Source organism: Protopterus annectens, chromosome 2.part2 (genome assembly GCF_019279795.1).
Source record: "Protopterus annectens isolate FY-2018-M chromosome 2.part2, PAN1.0, whole genome shotgun sequence".
In the NCBI taxonomy this organism is placed as follows: domain Eukaryota; kingdom Metazoa; phylum Chordata; order Ceratodontiformes; family Protopteridae; genus Protopterus; species Protopterus annectens.
In genome coordinates, this window is record NC_056730.1 from 156352412 (window position 1) to 156377657 (window position 25246).

At 42.0% G+C, this 25246-nt stretch overlaps 1 protein-coding gene across 1 annotated transcript in view; it reads left to right on the top strand.

The window, feature by feature from the left end:
* IPO11 (importin 11) overlaps nucleotides 1-25246 on the top strand; it is a gene marked incomplete in the record, with an annotated part of 3749854 nt that overhangs the window by 762387 nt on the left and 2962221 nt on the right. Inside the window, 2 exon segments of the mRNA XM_044063824.1 lie at nucleotides 3258-3328; nucleotides 25017-25209. Coding sequence (XP_043919759.1) covers nucleotides 3258-3328; nucleotides 25017-25209 — 264 coding nt within the window.

Below are 25246 nucleotides of genomic sequence, written 5' to 3' on the forward strand. Positions count from 1 at the left end.
AGATTCTGTGCCTGGAACCAATCTCAAGGGATAAGCACAGCAGCGCCCAATTTATCTCAGATTTTGCAATACTTAACTGAGATGCTTCACAAGGGCCTATCTTTTTCCTCCATTAAAATCCACACCTCAGCCATTTCAGCTCATTATAACTCAGAACCTCCCCTCTTCTCTCATCCACTGCTCAAGCAGTACCACAGAGGGGCCAAAAACTTGAGACCACCCAGGAGAGCTCCAACCCCTACCTGGGACCTTAACTTTGTACTGGAGAAACTCATTCTACCTTCTTTCGAGCCAGCTGCTACTGCAGACTTAAAATTTATTTCTTGGAAAACAGCTTTCCTTTTAGCAATCACTTCAGCTAGAATGATATCTGAATTACAGGCCCTTATGGCAGTGGAGCCTTTCATCATCTTTCATGCGGACAGGGTGTCACTCACGATCAATCCATCCTTCATGGCCAAGGTGGTATTCACTGTGGCTCTTAATCAGTCCATTCATTTGCCAACCTTCTTTTCCAATCCACAGAAGAAAGGGGAACAGTTTCTGCATTCCTTGGATGTGCACAGACAACTTAGATTCTACTTGGACAGGAGTAAACTTCGAAGAAAATCTGAACAACTGCTGGTAGCATTTGATGCAGGGGCAGAGGGGAAGGCTATTTCAAAACAAACCCATTTCTAAATGGATAAGCCATTGCATTCATTTCTGCTATAAGCACCATGGAAAACCTATCCCCCGGGGGATCAGATCTCACTCCACCAGGGCTGCATCTACTTCTGTAGCCTTTCTCAGAGGTGTTCCTACCAGGGACATCCTAGAAGCTGCTACCTGGAGTTCTGTACATACTTTCACCAAGCTTTATCATTTTCCAATTTTCTCTAAATCTAGAGCCGGCTTTGCCACTGCTGTCTTGCAGGGCCTTATAGCTGGCCCTAATGCTATATAAACTCCCAACCATAGCTTTTGGAGTCTACCCAAATGTAATGACTGCAACAGTGAAACACGAAGAACATAGTACAATTGTGTACACTTACCATAAATGTAGATGTTAGAGTGTATTCACTGTTGCAGTCGTGGTTACCCTCCCGCCAGCCCCCTAACTTCTTCTGGCTATACCTCTACTTTCCTTTACTGTGCTTAAAAGCCTTTTTGGTGTGCTTTTTGTTGTAGGTATACCTTTGTGTTTTTATGTTTATTTGCTCCCCATTAGGGGAGCACCTGACATCTGGGGCAAGAAAAACTGATGTAATGGCGTTGGCTGCATGTTTTATACCTCTGACGATCTGACATCATGGAAGAAGGGACAGCAACTGACGCAGGACCCAAGACTTTGTTAACCAGGCCGACTGAGGGCAACCTGCAAGCAGATTACCCAAATGTAATGACTGCAACAGTGAATACACTCAAACATCTACATTTATGGTAAGTGTACACAACTGTACTTTGCACATAGTTGCTAATCTAGTACATTTAATACAGTATAAGCTGTAGAGTACAAAACCAGACTTCATTCTATCTATCTCTATATATATGTATGTATATATATATATATATATATATATATATATATATATATATATATATAGATAGATATATAGATAGATATTAAGACACAAAATATCATTATTTGGTGTGTTTACAGACATTAAATGAAATGGATTAGGTGATATCGCTGTTTGCCCCACCAGAAATGGAGATAATTTGATTAGTTATAGATTGTGAAGGCTGTAATGCACTAAAAGGGTTTTGGGTATTATGGAGGGGAACCTCCAAACCATCTGCACTCCCTGCTTTCCTGCAGTCATCTTTGAGGTTACACCAAGTCAAGAGAAATGAGCTTGGATGAAATGGTGTGCTTATCTGGCATCAGATACCCATAAAGTATTTATTAGTGCTCACCATATCAATTGATCTTTCAGATGGTTGCCTGTAATGGATCTATCACCTTCTACCCTTGGACAACCCCACCACCAACCTTCATGACTTGATATCTCTGTACATCTGGCAAGTTAATCATTTTACATTTTTTTGGGTTATGTATTTCAGGTGCTGTCACTCTGTTTCAATTGAGGGGGTCTAAACTGAGTTATATGGGGGCTGTGGGTGCACATTAGTCCTAATGAGGGACTCCATAGCAACTACCAGTAGGAGACAACACGGGAGCAAAAGGATATGCTGGATGTGCTGAGAGATGGTCCTAAGGTAGAAATTCCGTAGTAATCCACTGCAGAGGTCCTGATTGATGGTAGCTGGCAAGGAGACTGCTTTCATGCCTACTATTTTGTATAGAGAGAGCATTTTTGGTAGTAGTGGCTGTATTTTGCTACATGTAACCAGGCGTATTAAGCTGCTTTAAAATAAGTAGAATTTACTTTACTGAATTACAAAAGTAATTAGTGTATTAGAATACAATTGTGCTAGTTATGTGGCATAGAGAGATGAATGCCTAAATACTTTCCTGGTGACCTGGGTTCATATAGCAACTTGGGTGCCTGTAGGTGTTGGGTGACTAGGAGTGAGTGGCCATAGCCTGCTTTCCATTTCTGGAGGGAAGTCGGTGATTCTGTCCCACCACACTGGTGATAATGGGTTGGAGCCCAGTTAGGCCATGTTGCCATGTGCAAATTGCACAGTAAACTGAGGGAAATTCTGCTTGCATATTTCTTCTCAGAGAGCAGCATATACTGAGCTTGGAAGAGTCACCTCAGGGGGAGGGGTGGGCTTCACTGAGGGAGAGGGTAGGGTGACCTGCAGAACTAGTAAGCTGGCCCACATCCTACCATCTGATTCACTGAGAACAGAATAAGCTGATTTGGCGATTCCCAACTTATGTCATTGTGGAATGAATAGCACATTTGGGTGCAGGCAGAGGAACCATTGAACTTGATCCTGCAAAGGGTGGAGGGGATAAAAATAGAAAAAAAAAATATTAAAGTGCCCTCTTTTAAAGATGATTTTCTGTGTGATCCATTTCCTTTTCCTAGAGCTGCTTAACCATTCATGTTCAGGATTTAACTCCAAATCTTTCAGTTAATCTGTCAACATTATAGATAGTTATACATGTTATAGTTTTTGTGAACTGTGCTTTCTTTGCTTATGTTGCTGTTGCTGCACAGTAAAAGTACCACTGAATTATTTGAAAGTATTGGTAGTAGTTCGGTTTTTGATTCGCAGCTGTTTTTATTACATTTAGATTGATTGAACCTTTAGTCTTTTGTGGTTTTGTTAACTTGTAGTGTCATTTTTGTGCTTCCTAGGCAGAAGAATCAGTGCGGGCCATATATGTATGGACAAGCTTGAGAAAAATATTATTCTTTATACTAAAGTGGTAAGTTGACACACAAATTCTGTTTTTAAAGGCGTTTGTAGTTATTTATGTATTTCAAGTGATACTTAAGAGCATCTCAAAAATGCTTGTTTTAATCATTCTTGCTTACAGCTATTTTCTTCAAGGAAGAGTTACCTAGTATAATAATGTATAGAAAATACTTGTATGAGTGACTTCTTTGAGGTCTAGTATGTTGAGCCTTTCCAGAATTACTTGTCTTTCTTGAGGAGGAGCTTTTTTCCGCTAATGTGTATGTCATAGAAAGATTGCTGTTGAAAATCTTTAAAGTGCATAGGTGTTTTGTTTACTATTAATATGCAGTCTGGCAGTTAGCACAGAAGAATAAATCTCAGACTTGCTAATGATTTGCTTCCTGTGCCAAAGGTACAGGGTTTGAATTTTTCCACCTTTTTTTGCCTACTCAATAACTTTGAGCAAGTCACTTAACCAGACAGTGCTTTGAGGCAAGTGAGAATTTGGACGAGGGTCGAAATGGTCTCCTGGACTGCATATTTATTAACTACTTATTAACCATTTATTTTTGCAACAGTCATGCTCTTCTCATGTAAAGTAGGCTTTCTGATTCTAAAATGTGTAGCTTTTACTTTAGTTTATTCACTGGAACTATATTTAAGTTTGACCTTTTGTTTGCATTCCTGTGAGATAAGCAGTTGCCAGGTACTTTTACTGATTCTGCATCACTTGATCCTGTATTTTGATGATGCAATGGAGGGGCATGGATTGTTGATGGGTATGATCCAATGTTGGCTTTTTCGTCTGGGTTCAACATGTAGGTTATTGAATCCGAGGCCTACCATTTCTTCAAGAATTCAGCTTGCCTCCCAATTGAAGTGCATCGTTTTCTATAGGATTTGGTCTCAATTTTTTCCCTTTTTCCCATTACCCTGTAGGTTCATAGGTTGGTACTAGGCTATCGGCCCTAGGGCCTATACAAGCCTAGCCATAACAATTACCTGGCTATTTCTTCCCACACTATCTACTTCCCTGGACCCCTGTCTAGCAGGGTGACTGACGTGATCCCCGGGGTGAATTTCCTTTCTTCCCATCCAGTTGTCAAGGTTCCTTTTGAAGAGGGCCAAAGAGGCGCTCTGCTTGACATGTATGAGCTGTCTATTCCAGAGTCTGGGGAGTCTCTGAGTCAGGAACCTGTCCCTCCTGCACAACCCCACCACCAACCTTCATGACTTGATATCTCTGTACATCTGGCAAGTTAATCATTTTACATTTTTTTGGATTATGTATTTCAGGTGCTGTCACTCTGTTTCAATTGAGGGGGTCTAAACTGAGTTATATGGGGGCTGTGGGTGCACATGAGTCCTAATGAGGGACTCCATAGCAACTACCAGTAGGAGACAACACGGGAGCAAAAGGATATGCTGGATGTGCTGAGAGATGGTCCTAAGGTAGAAATTCCATTGTAATCCACTGCAAAGGTCCTGATTGATGGTAGCTGGTAAGCAGACTGCTTTCATGCCTACTATTTTGTATAGAGAGAGCATTTTTGGTAGTAGTGGCTGTATTTTGCTACATGTAACCAGGCATATTAAGCTGCTTTAAAATAAGTAGAATTTACTTTACTGAATTACAAAAATAATTAGTGCATTAGAATACAATTGTGCTAGTTATGTGGCATAGAGAGATGAATCCCTAAATACTTCCCTGGTGACCTGGGTTCATATAGCAACTTGGGTGCCTGTAGGTGTTGGGGGACTAGGAGTGAGTGGCCATAGCCTGCTTTCCATTTCTGGAGGGAAGGAGGTGATTCTGTCCCACCAAACCTAAGGATTTGTTTATTGTGATGACAAGGTTTAGATCCTTGGAGCGTGTGGCTCTGAGGGATTGGGATTTCTTTAAGTGTAGAATGTCCAACAGCTCACGGTTTGACATGGCCTTGTATGTTAAGCAGAGATCGCCTCTCAGTAGACGATATGCGACAGAGTATAGCTGGAGTTTTTTAAGGCGGTCAGCGTAGGGCATCTGCTTTAGGCCTGTGATTCTTTTAGTGAGGCATTTCTGCGGCCTTTCCAGTTATTGCAGATGTCTTGAGAAGTACATACCAAACGGGGCTTGTATTCTATAATAGGTCTCATGAGGGATGAGTGCAGTGGGACAATGACCTCCTTTTTTCTGGATGAAAAGCTCTTAGTGATGAGATGTGCCACATAGAATGGTTTCCTGACTGTTGTGGCGATGTGGTTATCGAAGGTGAGACCACTGTCCACCTGTGTCCCTAAGATTCTTATCACACTTTTTGTTTTACTGTAGTAGGTACAGATATTAGGTTAGCTGTTATTTTTGATCCTTGTGTGTGTGTGTGTGTCAGGTGAATTGCCTGCCACTAGAGTGTTTTCCTCTTTCTTCTCCAATTGTTGTACTTGATAGTGTAAGGTCAGAGTTTAGTGAGCGATTTTTCTTGTGTCTTAGAGGCTGGTTTTAGTGCTTGTCACTTGCTTTACAGCTATGGATCCAGAAGTATTCAAGAACTATGTGGTGTGTTGGCACAAACTCCCCTAACAAGGTGCACATGTTTGGTGCATTTATTGCCTGAGGGTGACCCACCTGGAGCCTCCTTGTTCCATTTGTGAGGGATTTTGATCTCAGGCCATAAATGAGAGAAGACCCAAGCTGGTCCTTATGGACCTCCTTTCGGCGGGTGCCCTCGCGTCTTTTGCTCCTTCACCTAAAGATAATTTGGGGTGGGGTCATAAGCACTCTTCGAAGAACCCCAAAATTGATAGAGGTTTGTAAGCGGTCTGCCTCTTCATTGGCTCTTGGACCTCCTTCTAGATTGTTGGACCCGAAAGTAGTAAGATTTTCAGGTTTCCCCCCCACAGCCTCAGCACGGGCATCTGCTTCAACTCCTCAGAGTTGATTGTCTTCAGTGCCTGCATTTGGCAAGGCTCCATTTCCAGCTGTCAGTATCCCCAGCCCCTTTTTGGTCAAAGGAACAGGCTCCTTTAGAGTGATTGGCTTCCCCTTTCTAACCTTCCATCCCTCTGAAGTTCTCACTGGAGTCTTCCCCTTCTCTGCCATGAGTGTGGGATCTCCGGTTTGGCCCTGAACAACCGATTCCTTGCCACGTAAGCAAATCTCCAAGCGCACTTCAATGGCTTTGTCTGCTTGGTCATCGAGGTCGGTGAGCAGTCTAAAAGCATCAGATCAGGAACAGCTGATGAGTTCCTTCTTCTAAGTGCAGATGCAGTTAAGCCTCTTCCTTTGGCTCTGGGTTCCCTCCACAGAATGTCAGCTCTGTCACGTTGGTCTCCTCCCTCAGCCTCCTTAGATCCAAGGTCATTGGGCCCGGCTGTGTTCTCTTCCATAGAGTTAGATATGACAGCATGAATGATTTGGGCTCTGACGCCAACCTTGGTCTCCTAGACCCTGGCTGTTTCAGAGCCAGGTGTGTCTTCAATCATGTGGAGTAAAAGGAAGCACCCTGAATCTGCTGAGGAGTCCCTCGTGGAAAATATTGACCTCAAGGAATGATTGGGTCCAGAAGTCTCCACATGATTTCTCAATAGGTGAACTTTTAGAGCTTCTTTGTCAGCACGGGGACTGGACGATCTAAACCCCTTCTCCAGATGAGTCATTTTTTGGAAGGCCTTTGGGAGTGGGTCTGTCTATGTCCTGGGTGGTCCCCACTCATGTTGCACTTATTGATCTGGTGTCTTGAAGGGAGTGGAAGGAGCCCAATATGGTGAACTGATTCCCAAGAAGCCGGATAAAATTCTCACCCCACCCAAGGTTTAGCCTCACTGGAGTTAAGCGTCTGGTTGTGGATGGCATTGTGGTGGCCACTGCCAGTAAAAGACATTTCAGAGTAGAGTTCCTCGGTCCATCTCTCAAATAGAGAATCTCGTGCATTAGACCATTTGTAGAAGTGCTGTTATGCCTCATCTACATTCACTGTGAGGGCTCTTGACTATCTTTCTCACTTGACAAGATTTCAATGCAATGCAGTGTGAGAAGTGTCAAGGAATATCAAGACATAGCGGTCTCCAGAGGCCTAGAAAACTCTGGAGAATCAGTAGGGTAATCTGTAGTCTATTGCCAGTGTTTGTGTGGCTTATTTCTAATACGACTAAAGCAATGCCACAAGCTGTGGGCACTGGCATTGCCATATGACACCACACTTGGATGAGGTTGTGAAACTTTGTGGACTGCTGCAAGGTGCTGTTTATCAGTGCCCACTTGGATAGTTCCTCACTCTTTGGGTCTAAGATTAAAAACACTTTGACTAGGCGTGAGCAAGACTGAAAGATTCTGTCTGCCATTAGAGTGTGTTTTTCTACCCCACAGAGGACCTTTTCACGAAATCAGAAGGGAGGCAAATGTCTCCTCTTTAGAAGGTTACAGCAGTCTTTCCAGGACTCTCCTTCTGAGGGTTCTGTCTTCAGCAGGGGGGTAACACTGATGAATGCTGCCTTTGTGGCAGGGGAGGACTGCAGAACCAGGCCTTCCATAGAGCACTCTCCAGAAAGCACTTTCAGCAATCCTGAAGAATTGCCTGACTATCCTGCTCTGGAAACAGTTGGGGGGGGGGTCGCTTGACTGTATACCCAGAAGCTTGAGAGGCCATCACCTTGAACACATGGGTGTTGAGTCTTTTTCAGAGGCTGTTTTATTCAATTTTTAGAAATTTCATGTTTTAGTTACAAATGTGTCCCGGACGTTCCGTCATGTCAGAGAAAGCAGACAGCCATATAAATTCAGAAGCTGCTGGCAAATTGTGTCATCTGGCTGGACTCACCAGACCAGTGAGGATCCAGGGTCTACTCAAGGTTCATTCTGGTACCAGAAAAGAATAAGGACTTCAGGACAATCATGGATTTCAGCAAACTGAATCCCTTTTGTAAAATAGACCAAATTCCCATGGTCACCATTCAGTCCATTCTACCTCTGCTGAGGAAGGACAACTGGATGTGTTCGATAGACCTCAAGTATGCCTACTATCATATAAAGATCCAGCTGGGAGGCAGTCATTAACAGTTCAGGACATTGCCATTTTATCTCACCACTGCCTCCTGTGTGTTCACCAAGTGTATGGCAGTTGTAGCAGCCTGGCCTCAGCTGCAGGGGTTTCATGTCTTCCCTTACCTGAACAATTTGGCTCCTCATGTCCCCTACGAGAGCATCTCTAATCATGGCCAGAGGTACCATACTCCAGCTTTTTGGTTCCTGTGGATCACCATCAATCATTAGAAATCAAGTATACATCCTATTCAGACACTGGAATTTATAGGCTGCCGCTTGGGTACCATATCCCAACTTGCCAAACTTCCAACTTCAGAGTAGCCATTTTTTTGTTCTCAGGCAGTCTCTGTGCTTGCTTAAAAAAAAAACACCAGCGCATGCTCTTCTAAAACTTTTGGGTCACATGGCAGCCTCCATCAGGCTGGTCCCCATAGCAAGGTACCATAACAGAGCTCTGCAGTAGACCCATGTGGTGCAGTGGTCCTGTTAGACATATCCACTGGATTACTCCATAAAGCTGATAACGATTTGTCATAGTCTGGTAAACTTGATGGTTGGAGTTTCCATCTCTGACCAGTGAGCGACTGTTTGTTCTTCTCCACTGGTTGCAGTCACTATGGATGCCACCCTTCTTGGGAGGAGGACATTTCAAAGGGAGGATAGTTCAAGGGACTTGGTCTTCCTCAGAGCCAACCTTCAAATCATTGTCTTGGAGATGAGGGCTGTCCGCCTTGCACTGCAGGCTTTCCAGGAGGCTCTCCCCAATGGTGTGTTTTCAGTCTAGATGGACTTGCATATGTTGCTTGTTACCTGAACAAATGGGGGGGCCTAATCTTTGCCCCAGTGGGTCAAGAGTCCATAAGGATTTGACAGTGGGTGATTTTCCTCTCGGTGGTTTCTAATTCCAGTACACATCCTGGGATAGTCCAGCATTCTGGTGGACAGTTTAAAATAGGAACATTATTCTTCCTTACAAGTGGTTTCTAAATCTAAGGGTAGCCACTGGTATTTTTCAGCTGTGGGGCACTCTGTGTTGTGACCTATTTACTTCCCCCTCCAACACTAAATGTAGCAACTATTACACCTTAGATCCCCCTCAGGAACAGCCACCCAGAGACTCTCTCTGTATACTTCATCCTTGGGTCTCCCATAAGCATAACTACCAGATCCCCTAATAATTAAGTTCCTTCAGAAGGCAGGCCATTCCAGAGTGACTGTGATTTTCATTGCTCCCTTTTGGTCCCAGCAGGTGTGGTTCCAATTCCTGGGTCCTCTTCTGAGAATACTTGCCATGGTTGTTGAATTCCATTCTGGATCTCATTTCCCATCCAGCAGGCCTGGACCTGCCCGACCTTCAGACACTTCCACTTAGTTTCTCCACTTCCCTTGATGACTAGAAATCACATGTGTTCAGATAGTTTTGTACATATGCTCTTCTCAGAGAATGTCTGCTAGGAAGGTGTGTGTTAGTAAGTGGGAATGTTTTGCTATTTGGGCTGATTCTTGGGACTTGGACCCTTTTTCAACTTCCTTGGAGGTAGTCCTAGATTTTTTGTAGATTTGTTCAATGCAGTCTCCTGTTATTCTATGATTAAGGTGCAAGTGGCAGCCATTTCTCATTTTGTTTTGGCAGGGATAACATACATTTGACTGCCTTGGAAATCTCCAAAGCACTTTTCTATTGCGCACTCCCATTTGGGACCCAGTACCTTCTTGGGATTTACCTTTTGTGTTGCAGGCCCTTGCAGGCCCTCCTTTTGATCCTTATCGGTTCATAGGTAGGTATTAGGCTATCGGCCCTGGGGTCTATATAAGCCTAGCCAAAAATGTTCCCTGCCTTTCGCCACCCAGGAAAATTATTTTCCTGTGCCCCTGTCAAGCAGTGCCACAGAAGTGATCTCCAGGGGTGAATTTTCTATTTCCCATCTAGTCGTCAAGATTTTTCTTAAAGGAGGCCAATGAGGAGCTTTGCTTGACATGAATGGGTAGTTTGTTCCAGGGTATAGGAAGTCTCTGGGACAGGAGTCTATCCCTCCAACATGTTCTGTTTATTGTGGTGACACGGTTTAGGTCCCTGGAGCATGTGGTTTGGAGATATTGGGATTTCTTTAAGTGTAGCATGTCCAACAGCTCTGGGTTTGACATAGCTTTGTATGTTAGGCAGAGATTGCCTCTGAATAGACGATATGCAACTGAGTAGAGCTGGAGTTTTTTGAGATGGTCTGCATATGGCATCTGTGTGAGGCTGGTAATCCTCTTAGTGAGGTATTTCTGTGGCGTTTTCAATTGTTGTAGATGTCTTGTGAGATACAGGCCAAACGGGGCATTGTACTGTATAATGGGTCTGATGAGGGATGAGTAGAGAGGAACAATGACCTCCTTTTTTCTAGAGGAGAACTCTTTTGTGATGAGGTGTGCCACATAGAAGGATTTCCTGACTACTGTGGTGATGTGGTTATCAAAGGAGAGACTACTGTCCACCTGTGTCCCGAGGTCTCTTATCACACTTTCAGTGTTTCATAGGTTGGTACTAGGCTATCAGCCCTAAGGCCTATACAAGCCTAGCCATAGCAATTCCCTGGCTATTTCTTCCCACACTATTTACTTCCCTGGACCCCTGTGTAGCAGGGCGACTGACGTGATCCCCGGGGTGAATTTCCTTTCTCCCATCCAATCGTCAAGGTTCCTTTTGAAGAGGGACAAAGAGGCACTCGGCTTGACATGTATGGACAATCTATTCCAGAGTCTGGGGAGTCTCTGGGTCAGGAACCTATCCCTCCAGCATGTTTTGTTTATTGTGATGACAAGTTTGTGTTGACAAGCTACCACCTGTGTGTTGACAAGCTACCGCCTATGTGGTAGTTCAAGTTCATGGGTACAGAATTTTTCCCAAAGGGGATGACAGTGCACTTACTGGCATTGAGCTTAAGGCCATGACTTTGACACAAAGCATCTGTCTTGGTGAGGCCCATTTGTAGAATGTCTATATCATAAGGCGATTCTGTTATGGCTCCCAGTTTGCAGTCATGTGCGAATTTTGTTAGCCAAAGACCTTCTGTGTCGGCCTGCACTTCAGAGAAGTAGGTGCCGAACAGGAGAGGACCCAGGACTGAACTTGAACCGGTACAACACTCGTCACTGGTCTGAAGTCAGACTTTGTGTTGGCTACTTTTACTGTGTAGGTTCTGTCAGTGAGCCAGTTGGACACCCATCTTGTGACATAGGGATTTATGCCCAGTTTAGTGAGTTTATCTATAATTCCAGAGTGGGGGATGGCATCGAAAGCCTTGGCGAGGTCAAGATAGGCTGTGTGCACTACCTTGCCCTCATCTACGGCTCTAGTGACTGCTTCAAAGAAGTCAGTCAGGTGTAGTAGACATGATCTACCTTTTACAAACCTAAACTGAGTGGGGTCCAGGGTTTGGAGGTTACCTATGTCTTTGTTTATAAGCTCCAAGATGATACGTTCCATGGCCTTGCAGACCAGGCTCATTAGGCTAATGGGGTGGTAGTTTCCAGTGTCCGTGGTGACACCCACTTTGTGGAGTGGGATAACCGTTGCTGTGTGCCATTCAGTAGGCACATAGCCTGAGGTGAGGCTATGATTGAACATGATACTTAGGTGGGGTGCCAGTTCGTTCTGTAGTTCATGCAGTACGCTGCCTGGGATGTTGTCTGATCTCATGGATGCTATGCTCTTGGCTTTGGAGAGTGGGATTTTTACTTGTTCATCCGTGATTACAGGGGCTTTGCATTCTTCCGGTATTAAGATGGGCCATTTGGCGAGTGAGGGGGGGGGTTAAGTTAGCACTGAACCTATCTGCCAGGATGTTGGCAGTATCTGTTTGTTCTGTATATTTAGTACCATTGTGCTGTAGGTCAGAGCTGATCTGAGTGTTGCCATTGAGATTCTTGACATAGCTGTAGAATGCTTTGTGGTTAATTTTGGAATCGGTGGCAATTTTATTTTCATAACTGGCTTTGGAGGATTTTATGAGGAATCCCAGCTTCTTGCTGAGGCTAACCAAGGAGTTCCTCCAATCTTGGGATTTTACCTTTTTTTTTTTTTTTGCAACAGCTTCTTCTTTCTGTTGTAGAGTTTGTTTATGGCAGGGGACCACCAGATTGGCTTCCTTTTTTTGGAGGATAGCATCGTGGTTCTCTTGGGCATGGCATGATCCATGCACTCATGTATGTGCATATACAGTGCATTTGTATAAGATTCAGCAGTCGTACCTGCATTTCCATCTGCATGGGTATCGTAAAGTTTGCCACTTCTGTCTTAAGAAGCATGAAGTTGACTTTGGAGTAGTTATTTGAGGGTTGTTTCCTTAATGGGGGTGGGTGTAGAATATGGATGTCTAGGGGTATTGGCGTGTGGTCGGATCTGACCAGCGAGGAGTTGACCTCTGGCGTGGAACACCGGTTACCCATATTGGCAATGACCAGGTTCAGGATATTGCTGCCTCTGGTGGAGGTGTGGACAAGCTGATCCAAGGCGTTGGAATTTATGAAGTCCAGAAAACATTGAGCAAATGAGTTGGTACATGAGTAGTTTTACCAGTTGATGGTGGGGTAGCCCATAATTAAGGTATTGGGGTTGTACCTTAATATTTTCCAGTATCTTAAGTAATGAAGAGTGGGAATCCTGGGGCATGGTGAGGGATCTGTAACAAGCTGCAACCTGGATTGCAGTCTTGTCCAGTGTTAGTTGCACTTCGATAATTTTGGATGCATTATGTTGAGCAACTAACCTGGAAGTGTGGATATCCTTAATGAATATGGACACACCTCTGCCTTTAGTGTTTCGGTCCAGGTTAGGTGGCCAAAAGGTGTGGTATGAATTATAGCCTGATAATGCAGTGGTGCTCTCTGGAGCCTTGAACCAGGTCTCTGTCACTGCACAGATGTCGATGTTCTCCATTTTTAAGGAGTGCCTCGAGTGAGTACATTTTGAGGTTTAGACTTCTAGCATTGAGTAGCATTACCCTCAGAGTTTGCTTGCTTATACATGTTACAGTGGTGAATTTAACATTTGAACCTTGCCTAAAAAAGGCACTATAGGGGTGGCAATGAGCCTTAGCCAGTATCCGGAATCCCAGGAGCGACAGGCGCAGGCCATTTCTGGCAAAGTATCATGGTCTGCCAACCATGTTGTCCCAGGCAGACAGATACTGGATCCCCTTAGAATGACACCAGAAGCTTAGCCAATTGTTAATCAGTCATTTTGTCCTTGTACTGTGGTATCATTCTGGGTGATGTCAGGATGCTACTCAGGACTAGGGTCATACTTGCCGGGACTACAGGATACGAGAGCTCCTCCATGTCTCTTTTCATGTAGTCCAGGGAGGTATGTCTCTGGTCATTCACACCAACATGGACAATGACAGAGTCGTATTTGTACTTGTTGTGGAGTGACCTGAGTGCGTGCGTTATGTGGCAGATCCTGGCACCTGACAAGCAGCTGACAGTAGCTTTCTCCTTGTTTAGCCTGGTGAGTGGTATGTCAGTGTGCCTGACTACAGAGTCACCTATGACTAGTGTGTTAGGTACTCTGTTTTGCCTATGGGCTGAGGTTGAATGGCACACAGCTTTTGTGGGCTATGTGTCATTTGGGTAGTGTTGGGGGTGGTGGTTCTGTGTTTCAGCTTGGGAGGTCTCTGTTGCTTGGGCAGATTTTTATTGAGAGCCTTCGTGAATGTGGGTGTGTGCTTTGTGTTTCTGTGTGTGGCTTTTGGTAGTGTGGATTTTGAAGGACTATGAGTTGTGTGGTGTGTTGCAGGTGTTAACCTTCTCCTCTTGACTGTTTAGTCCAGTCTTGGCTGGAGAGAGCTTGGCTTCCAGTTTGGCTGTATAAGTGCATCTCTCACAGGTTGTAGTGTTGGGTGGTAGGAGGAGAGGGTTGTCAGTGTACATGAAGCAATTGCTACATTGCCCCAAGATGCCCGGATTCATCAGGTGGACAGGAGAAAACACTGTGAGCTGACCCATGGACATGTCTGGATAGGTGTGCTTATTAAAGTACTAAGAGCTGTTTTCCTCTTGACAAGTGAGGAAAGTCGAGTGCTGTAGTAATTCATAGTTTATTTAGTACTTCTACTACCTTCGATTTGAAGTCATTGTTCCTGGTGGCTGATTCTGGCAGGCATGTGTCTTGAATTACAGGCGTTTTCTGCTATTCCCCCATTGTTTGGTTTTCTATAAAGATTAGGGTTGCCACCCCTCCATTTTTTTCCGGACTATCCGGAAATCAAATAGATTCACTGGTAGTCTGGAAAACACTGTACAAACTCTGATATTCTGCTTCAAAAAAGGAAAGAGACGATCAGAGTTTAAATCAGCTCATTTACTATGCTTCTTTAAAGAAAAGCATAGAAAATCGGCTGAAAGCAGGCATCAGGAATGGAAAAAGAGAGCGTTCCCAGTCAGCCAATGTCATGGTGATGTCACAAAATGGGCAGAACTTGGGTGGGAATGGGCAAGGTTACATGTAATGCAAGGGGTGTGACCATACTCTGGTTTTAGCCACAACGAAAGGTGGCAACCCTAATAAAGATAGGGTCTCTTCACATAAACCCTTATTTTATTCCAAACGTGGTTTCTGAAAAATAATATGAACCAGTCAGTTCACGTTCCAGTATTTTTCCCAGTTTTGCCAGCAAGGGTGAATACTTCTTACTTTGTCTGGATGTACGCAGACAATTGAGATTTTATTTTGAAAGGAACAAGTCTTTCATGAAGTCTGACCAGTTGTTCATTTCCTTTTCAAAGTCTAGACTGGGTTTATCTGTTTCTAAAGTTATGCTGTCCAAGTGGCTGTCAGACTGTATTGCCTTTGTGTATACTTTGAAAAGTAAGACCTTGCATTGCAAACTAGAAAGTCATTCCACCAGATGTAAAGCTACTTTGAAAGCTTTTTTTCTCCAGAGCGACTTTAGTGGTGTGCTGTGGTACTGCTTGTGTAGATCCTCATATATTTGTGGCTCACTACAAAGCTGGATATTCAGTGTCGGTTCTGGAGTTTATTTGCTTCCACCATATTGCAGAGTATCCTTACTTAGAATATCCCAGGGATATTACTTGGTTGGTGACTCTGTCCTGCATGTTGGACCCAGTCAGAAAAGACATCAGATATGAAGGTTATGTAGTTACCATAATGATGGATCTGTGTTGTCTTTCTCTGTCTGGTTCAACCTTCCCTCCCTCCTGCCCCAGCCTGTATGTCAAGTCCCTTCACCATAGGATGATCAAGTGGAAGAAGTTTTGTCCTGTTTTGTGTGGTCTTTAGTTTCTCTTCGATTACGTTGGTGTCTTGTTAGACAGAGAGGGGCAAACTCAATCTGAGACATTCTTGGGAGTGAGGGCTTGTGGGTTGGGAAGGCAGAGCCTGGTGAACTGAAATTTTGAAGAAATGTCTACTCTTGGATCAGAGTCTGATCCAGTAACCTGCAAGTTAAACCAGACAGAGAAAAACAACACAGTTCCATCATTATGGTAAGAGCATAACTTTCATTTTTCTGTAGTTTGCTGCACATTTCAACACAGTGATACAGACGCTGCAGCATGATCAGTCAGTCACTCAGGCAATTCGACAATACATTAGTAGATAACTAAATGCGTTTATATTTAAATAAAGGTAATAGAAAAATGAAATTGAACAAGATAAGAATATAGTGAAGTGTAGAATGCTTGTCATACACTGTAATTGAGGTATACCATGGTCATAAATAGATGTCCTTCAAGAATGCAACTGCAGTCCTTACATATGGGTTGTCCTGCCTCAGGCAGCCCTCGGTCGGCCGGATTATGTCGCCTCCTCCCCGACGTCAGAGCGGCTGGGGTATAAAAGCATCAGCCGACGCCATCTTCCTCAGTCTTTCTTGCCGCGCGGTGCCCGAAGCAGAAGCAGTTCGCAAGTGCCAGTCGGTCAGCTCCTGTGTTTTACTTATCCGAAGTCATCAAAAAGCTAAGTACCCCGTTGGGGAACCTTTTCTTGCCTCAGCCGATGTCAGAAAAAAATGAAAAAGTTAATAACTGTTTGTCTTGTGGTAAACAAATACCTCATAAGGACTTCCATTCTTACTGCCTCCCCTGCCTTGGCCCAGACCATGACGTCTCGGCCTGTGCTGCCTGTGCTTGCTTCAATAAGCGCCGGGGAGAGTTTGCCGAAGACTTTTTTGGCGATAAATACTCTTATAACATGCCGTCGGAACAACCGACACCACATATTTCCAAAAAACGGAAAGACCGGGACCGACATCCTCGGCCCGCGACTTCCACTGACACCACGCCAAAAACTACAGCGAGTGCATCGGTCTCTTCTGAGGCGGTTGTTCCGCCGATCCGGACCGACGACACCGCTTTACCGATCACTCCGGCCCCGGACCCTGTGCCGGTGCCGGTTGTTGATTTTCCTCCAGAATCTGAAGATCAAGATTTACCTGAGACCATACCGGTGGACAAGGTGACTCCAGCACGTGGGGCAGCTAGGCCCCCTATGTCTGTGTCTATCAAGGCCTACACACGTGCTAAGACTGCCAGCCAGGCTAAGTCTCACCCTCCTAAAGCTTTGCCTCAGCCCACTACTGATAAACAAATCATGACCTTAGCTGCAGATTTGATTTCCTTAATCCGAGGCTCCCAGGCCCATCCAGAGAGAGGTTCTCAACCTCCTTCTGACAAAAGGCCCAGGGTTGAGCACACAGACACCCTGTCTTCAGATGAAGCTTCTGGTGACTCTGATCACTCAGATACCCAGGAAGAATCCTTCCAGGCCTATGAGGATTCTGATGCGGAGGAATCTATTCCTTCTGCCTCTCCTCCTGAGGATATTTCTTTTGGGGAAATTCTCCACTCCATGAGAGAGTATTTTCAGTGGCAAGGTCAGGAATTCTCTGACTCCAGGAAGCAGCTTCGTACCTTCCTTAAGCTTCCCCAACACAGGCCTTTAGCTATCCCCCCAGTGTTAGATGTACTGGATGATGTGTACTCAGATTCGAGTACTTCACCTGACTCTCTCCCCCCTGCTCCTGTCAAGCCAGACAGATACTACTGGGTTCCTGAAACTCACAAGCATTTCTTTAAGGCCCATTCTGTTGATCTAGAAACAATTTCTCAGGGGCCCAAAGGGGTGGCCACATCCACGGCCAAAAATCCTTTGCCCTCAGACAGGGAAGCTAGGTCACTGGAGAGGTGGGGCAAAAAGGTTTATACCTCAACCACTCTTGCCATGAGAGCCCTTAATTGCCTTTTTCATATGTTTCAGTATCAGGATTTCTTGATGGATGATTTGCAGAAAAGTTAGCCTCTCCTGAGCCTTTAGACAGAAAGGCCTTGCAGGATTTGGTCCATAACACTCAGCAGGTTAGCAATCATTTTCTTCAGTGTGGTTATGATGCATTGGAAGCTTCATGTAGGGCAGCTATGACAGGGGCAGTCATACGTAGACATGCATGGTTGAAAGAACAGGCATTGCCAGATCATGTTAAAGTAAAGCTTCTAGATGCACCTCTGGAAAAACACAAGCTATTTGGTGCTAATGCTCAGGATGTGTTGAAATCAATTGAGGAAAAGGCTAAATCAGTGCAAACAGTCAAGGATTTCCTCCAGGTTCAGCCACCAAGGTTCAGCAGGAATTGGCCTTCTAAGAATTGGTCCTTTCCGGACACTGACAAGTTTCAAAGAGGAAAAAACAGGCGTGGCCGAGGAAGAGGGCAATACAGAGGCTCCTACAAAACTTGCTTTTTTTCTGCCTGGGGTACAGTGAATAATCATTTTCCACAAATACTCTGGTGTCCCCATTTGTTAATGAGGAGCAGCTCTTTCTACTTAATATGACTGCATCATTGCTACTTACAGGTCTTGTATTCTTTCTGAATGCCAAATTTGATGCGTACACAGGATGTACCCTTTCAGTTATCAAACCCTGCTGTGGAACACCAGTCCATCTTGCTTACATCTACTTTCGTAAAATGAATGCATCTTTTCATTCCAGTTTCTCTGATACAGCAGAAAATCTCAGGTTTTCTCCATGTTTTCTGGCTTCTAACTTTTTAACGGCTGTTCTTGAGAAGCCTCATACTGAGCTAGCCTTTTTCTTTTCATTTGAGCCTTTGATGTTTGCAGTCTTAGCAGTTAATTTAAATACACAGTTTAAGCTGCGTCTACTTTTTCCAGCCTTTTGTTATTTAACTTTATGTATTCTTTCACTGGTTCGCTTATTTTAAAGACCTGTTACTGCCTTTGATTTATTTTTCTTCTAAATTACTGGAAGCCATTTCCTGTATCAAAGCTAAAACTCAAACTGCTTTTTGCTGAACTGCTGCAAGATTATTCCAAGACATTGTTACCCTTTTCTTTTTTTGATTGATTTTCTCTAACTTTATCTGGACAGTGTAATTACTGGCCAGTAACTGAATTTTACCCAAACTGATTTGATGGCTATTTTGTTGAAATTTAAATGTTCACAATGGGAGACCTCTAATCAACTGGTTGATTATTGTGCAGCCATTTTGGAAGCCCTCCCAAAAAATCTAACGTTAACCAGGATTTATATCTGGACAAGAAAAACTGTCTGATAGGGCTTAAATATTTGGATTGTTCAATTAAATTTAAAACCTTATGAGTTCTTCTACAGCTCTGTAAGTGATAGTATTATGAGTCATGGCAGAGGATATGTTAGCTAAGTGCTCACTTAATACTGCATTCTAGTCACCCGTGGAAAGATGTGTTTTTTTTTTTTTTAACTTAGCAGTTTGGGAGTAATACATGTCCAGTTTAGTATGACAATGGCTGTAAACGTAAATAAGAATAACAGGCTTGTCCAGACTATGTAATTGCAGACTAATGTAACACTATCTGCTATCTCAGTCAAAACCTGAAACTCCAACCTTAAGTAAATTTGATTTCTTAAAAAGGATTGCAATACCAAGTATGTAAAATTGTCATCTACAATGACTTATTGAATCCATTTCTGCTTAATGTTCTGCCATTGTTATGTGATCGCATGAGTTTCTTGTATCAGAGCAGCATCAATTTGCAATTCGTAAAAGAGATGAAAAATTAAATCTTTTTATAGGATTCTACATTACATTCCAACATATCCAAAATATGGTAAATACTTTCCCAGGATTTGTCCAGATGGCAACAAATGAAACTACCTTTACAATGTAAAACGTCTGTCATTAAAATGAACATCTTCCGAAAGCTTCTCTATCACTTTTATGCATCTCTGTCCTCCATTCCCAACACATTCTTTAATAAAATCCACAAAGCTCTTGCAAAATTGATCTGGCATCCAAAGTTGGTAAGGGTGTCATACCAAAGACTTATTTTCCTAAAATCTAAGAGCAGTCTTGGCATGCCAGACCTTCAACTCTACTATAGAATCCTGCATGCCAACAGATTAATTACAGTTGTCAACTACCATTCGCTCAACCAAATGTGGACTCCCTTTTGGGTAAAAATGTGGTATAAACATGCTCTGGAAAACGGTCTGAATCCCAAAGCTCTCCCCTTCTTAGACCCACTGACTCTTAGGAAGTTAAAGTTGCACCACATTTTAAAGGGTAAAATCAAATCTTTCCAAGAGATTGTCCCTGAAACTAGAAAAAGCTCTCCTTCTATTCCAACCCATCCACTTAAATCCCAATATCAAACTGAATAATAACATGATTAACCTTGTAGATTATCCTCTAATAAAAGATTACACACTCTGGGATATACATAAGCATACAGCTTCCTCACCCCTAGAATTACGAGTTGCCTTAAATTTATCTAAAAAATACATTATAATTCTGTGGCAAATTAGAGAAAGTATTGCATCCTTATTTCACGATCTCACTGTTGCTGACTCTGACTTCAACCGGGTATCTAAATTACTACAGATCTTAGCAAGTAAGAAGACTATGTTGTCCCTGTCATATAACTTCATAAATACAATTCAAGATAAGATGGAATATTCGGAATACTGGGATCAACTATATTATTAGAACAAAAGATATCAGCCATTAAATCCACCCTTCTATTCTCCCCGTTTGAAAAGAAAGCTTACTATACACAATTTATAATTAGCAATAACCTATACTACACTCCCACACATTTAAATAAATTTAACCCAAATGTATCTCCTGCATGCCCCTGCTGCTCCTACCCCCAGGCTGATATTCTACATATAATATGGTTTTGCCGTTACTCTCACAGTATTTGGTGCACTCTCAAGGTGAGACTTAACAAGATGGGCTACCACAAATCAACCCTTTTGTGGGAGATGGCATTATTACACATTAATCTTAAATTATCAAAATTAAGATTTCATATCGTAATACTTTGCTTATTAGTTAAATTCTACTTCTCCAAACACTGGCTAGATTGCTCTAAGATGTCTTGGAGAGGGTTTAGGAATATGGCTGTCAAATACATTACTTCACAAAAGCGTATAAACGCACCTATTTCCAGAAATTCTGGAATGTCATATTTGAGCTTTTGGCTGACAACTAACTGCTGATATTTTGGGTTGGTACATTACTACTAAAAGCTCTTCCGTTTTATGTTTCTTTTTTTTCCTTTAACACCTTTTTGTTTCCCATATTCCCCTCATTGGTGGTTTAAGGTAAGTATAACTTTTTTTTTATCCTATCCCATATCTGTGTCTTAATGAAGGCTAATACATTCTGTGTAGTTACAGTACCTACCCTCCCCCCATATGTTCTTCCCCCCTTTTTTTTTTTTTTTTACTAAACTTATCTTCAGGGGTTGCATTATCCCTAAGCAGCACTGTTGTACATATTGTATATAGTTAATAATTGTATATTCTCTTCTGTATTAATGTGCATTTTTAAACTGCAATTGTTTTGTGATATGTCTATAAAGCAAAATGAATAAAATTTCTGTTTGAAAAAAAAACTTTTATAGGATATGTGGACTTTTATAGGATTTATGTTAGAAATGAGACTGAAGTTACTGAGTTCAGTGGGGCAGAGCATGTAGTCAGTTGCTGCATACTTAAGAGTATAGGGATAATCCCAATAATAAGACAGATGTTAAGGGTGATGGGTAGCAATTTTGCAGTTACAGGGGCTACTGTCATGACAAAAGATGGGTGAAACTGTCCCCAAAAACAAGCTGGTGGTGTGCCTTACCTTCTATGTACTTCAGAACTGCTTTGAGAGAAACATCTGTATTGGGGAAAGTGTTTGAAATCCTATAGTGAGGTAACTTAGAATGTATTTCATAGTTGAGAGTAGAAATGGGTGGGACTACAGGAGTCACAGCTTCTGGAGTGTTTTTCTTCAGATTGGTCAAATTGGGATCAGTAGAATTAGCTGAAGTAGCTGGTGGATGAGTGTCAGTATTTGTTTATATGCTGGTTCTTTTTAGCTGAAGTAGCTGGTGGATGAGTGTCAGTATTTGTTTATATGCTGGTTCTTTTTCTTTGAATACCTTACAGATGCCTTTTTGGTTGCATACTAGCATTGGTGGTGTAGCGGTAGCATTGTCGCCTCACAGCAAGAGGTTCTCACGTTCAATTCCGCGCCTTCTGTGTGGAGTCTGCATGTCCTCCCCACAGTCGAGTGGCGTTTGAAAAACATGCATAGGGCGTGCCTTCGTTGAAGGTTGGGTGTCGAGCTGGCACCTCGGCACTGTAAAAATCTGCTGCCAGTCATTAGCGGACCGGAGTTCCACTGTGGCAACCCCTAACCAGGAAAAGTCGAAAGAAGTACAACTAGCGTAGTCTGTCTTCTCCTTAGGAACTCCAGCAGCTTATGTAGCTGAGCTACATTCCTTTCATAGAATGCAAATTTTTACACTATGGGATCCCTGTTTTTCACTAATGTATCTAGATAGTATTTCTGATGTTAAGAAAAGCCTTCAGTTTGGAAAAAAGTCATAAATGCACATGTCAAATTTTAGTTTTTTCATCCCAGCATGGAAAGTTTTGTATCTCAAGACTTTTAAGGATAACATCAGAGGTGACATTCTTATTGGTTAATGTAATCAAAATCCATTTCATATTGACTAATTCTGTCAGTTGCAGTATTTCTGTAGTGAGGTGGATATACATGTGAAATAAAAGGTTTATTTCAACCTTTTGAATGATGTGTTGATCTGATTAAACAGTGAGCGGTTATGGTTTTTGGATGTACTAACGTTTGAATAGCTCTGTGAAGAATATGTATTAAAACTGCAACCAACAGTTCATAAACTAAGATTTGTAGGTTCAAAAGTAAGTTAAGTAAGGCTGTACAGTGCCATGTTACTATTCCATTTTCGGTTTAAGTCAACTAAAAGTGCATTTTTTCCTAGTGGAATCATTACAGATAAACAGAAGGACGGGCTTAACAATGTTGGTGAAAAGGATACATGTGTTGTTTCAACAATAAATTTTTATGGTGTTCATTGATAAGGTGAGTCAAGCTGCCAGTTGCCCAAATCCATTTCCTCTAAATGGTAAAGATTTTTAAATTCAAGGGTATACCTCCACCAGTACATGTAAGTTGAGTGTCTGTGTACCTGACTGCCGTTAACAGTCTGTGTTGTCTCAAACATCCCATCCCATTGTTCCATAGAAATAAACAGGAAGTCAGAGAACGAAAAGGACAGTATATCAAGCTGTTTTATTTTTTAGGTTGTACTAGTAAAGGTTACTAATGCACAGAACCGTTGCTGTGTTATAGGGGAATAAATTTGTGTCTTTCAAAGTTGTTAACCTCACCCTTGTGTCAGCAGCCAGCCAATCAAGGAGTGTCCTCTTGAGTGACCTCTATAGCATCATATTATTAATGTGGCACATGACCCTTATTATTTGGGTTTGTGATTCATAACCATTTTGACAGTTTCCTTTGTGTTTTTTTTTTTTGGTTTTGCAATTTTCATTCATTGCAACAGTAAATTGCTCAGTTCCTGCCTTTCCTTCAATCTCACTCCTCCTGAACATTATTCTGCTTTTGTTTTACATTAGCAGTGAGGCTGCAGCTCATTACAAGCTTATCTTAAAAATATATTCAAAAGTTCCTTCTTGTCTCAAAGGGGAAGAATTTGATGCTCATCCAGTTATCTATGTTTGCCTTGAAGGTGGCAAGGGTGCTACTCAACTTGACACATATACATACTGCTGTATTCGAGCACTTGCCTACCTCAGTTTACATTCTGTAGATCTGTGTTCTGAGTACTAATGCCACAGAGGAAGATTGACAGCCTTTCTTGGCCTTTTTTTTTTCTCCAGCAAACCTTAGTGTTATCTTCGGCGAAGGGGGCATTACTATTTCCCATTTGAGATTGAGTGTCCAAGATGTAAGAGTTCTAACACGAGTGGTGCCTAAATGCATCTAAGGCTGAAAGTGGAAGGGACAGGTTGTATGTTATGGGTTTAGTAACCATCTAACAACATTTAAAACTCCAAATTAAACAGCATAATTATTCAAAATCATGTCAAGGTTTGCAGATTGTGTCCAAAGATCAGGTTTCATTTTTCATATTGCGGTTTCAGGGCGACATTTTTAAGTTTGCTTTTCTTAGGTTAATCCTGTCTCTCCAGTCAATTCTTCAGAGATCTGTCAAAGGAGGTATTGTGTGTCCTTTTGAACTTTAGGGTTTTCTTAGGTTAAGTCAGAAGAGGTGGCTAGCCAGGTGATGTAATTTCAGACTGTACCATCTCATTTCCCAGTACTGATCATGTTTCACATTTTCCAAGTATTCATGTTGTATGCTGTTCTCCTGCAGAGTCAAAGAATAATATCAAGGTGTTCAAGGTGTGCTTTATTCATAGTAAAGTGAGAAGAATCAATCTGGCTGCCTTCTGAAATCATTTTTCTTGGTTAGAAATAGGTAATAGCTCTGTATAAAAGAGATAGGCAGATATAGTAACATTCACTACTAATTTTTTCATCTAAAAGTGAAATTTGAAGGAATGAGTAATGCATGAGGGCTGTATGATGTGTGCACTGTTTTATCAAATGCAAAAAAGCAGCAGCTAGAAAATGGAAACCTATAGAAACCTTAGAACCAGAGATGCACACAATTCTAAAACTTATTTGTGAAGCAGAGTTCTTGTACCTACTTTTCCCCTGATTAGAGATGTGAAATGTACTTCTGAATTAATAAAAGTTGAAAGTTGATAATTGTTAGGTTTATAAGTCATAATTTCTTTCTGTTGAAAGGTCCTGACCAGAATTAAAATGAGAAAATAAAAATACAGAAATCATGTTAGTAGTATAATTATTTTTTTGCCTTTTTGTGAAAATTATATTATATTTTTAAAGTAATACTACATGTCAGCATATATATAGAATTGCATCTTCTTCTGTGTATCTCTTCCTCAACCCTTTCTTACACCAGAGACGATGTGGTTTTCTTACATAGGTAAATTATCTGACGGCAGATTAAATTTAGCTAACAGTTTAAATTATTACAAATACTTCTCAGTATTGCAAGGCTTAATAAAGACTTTGAATAAAAAAAAAAAAAAGAATATTAGGGCAGATGAACATTTGATGGGTTGTTTTAGTACTGTAATTTTATTCGGTATTAAGTTTTGTAAAGATTTTATATTATATGTACCTTTCTGAGTGTGATTAAGCATCATCATTTAAAAATGAAATGATTTTATACATATTTTCTTTCCCCCACAGCTTGTTCTGAAAAATTATGAATTCTTGAGTTTCTGTATGTTTTTTTTTCTCTCTCCCAATTACAGCTTTTGGATTTTTTGGATTATCATCCGTACCACTTCATTCCACTGATCCAAAGGTCGCTAGAATTTGCTGTCAGCTATGTTTTCACAGAAGTTGGTGAAGGAGTTGTCTTTGAAAGATTCGTCGTCCAGTGCATGAACCTTATAAAGATGATTGTCAAAAATAGTGCATATAAGCCTGCAAAAAATGTTGAAGGTATTTAAATTGCTGCAAGAGCCCATTCCTTAATTTC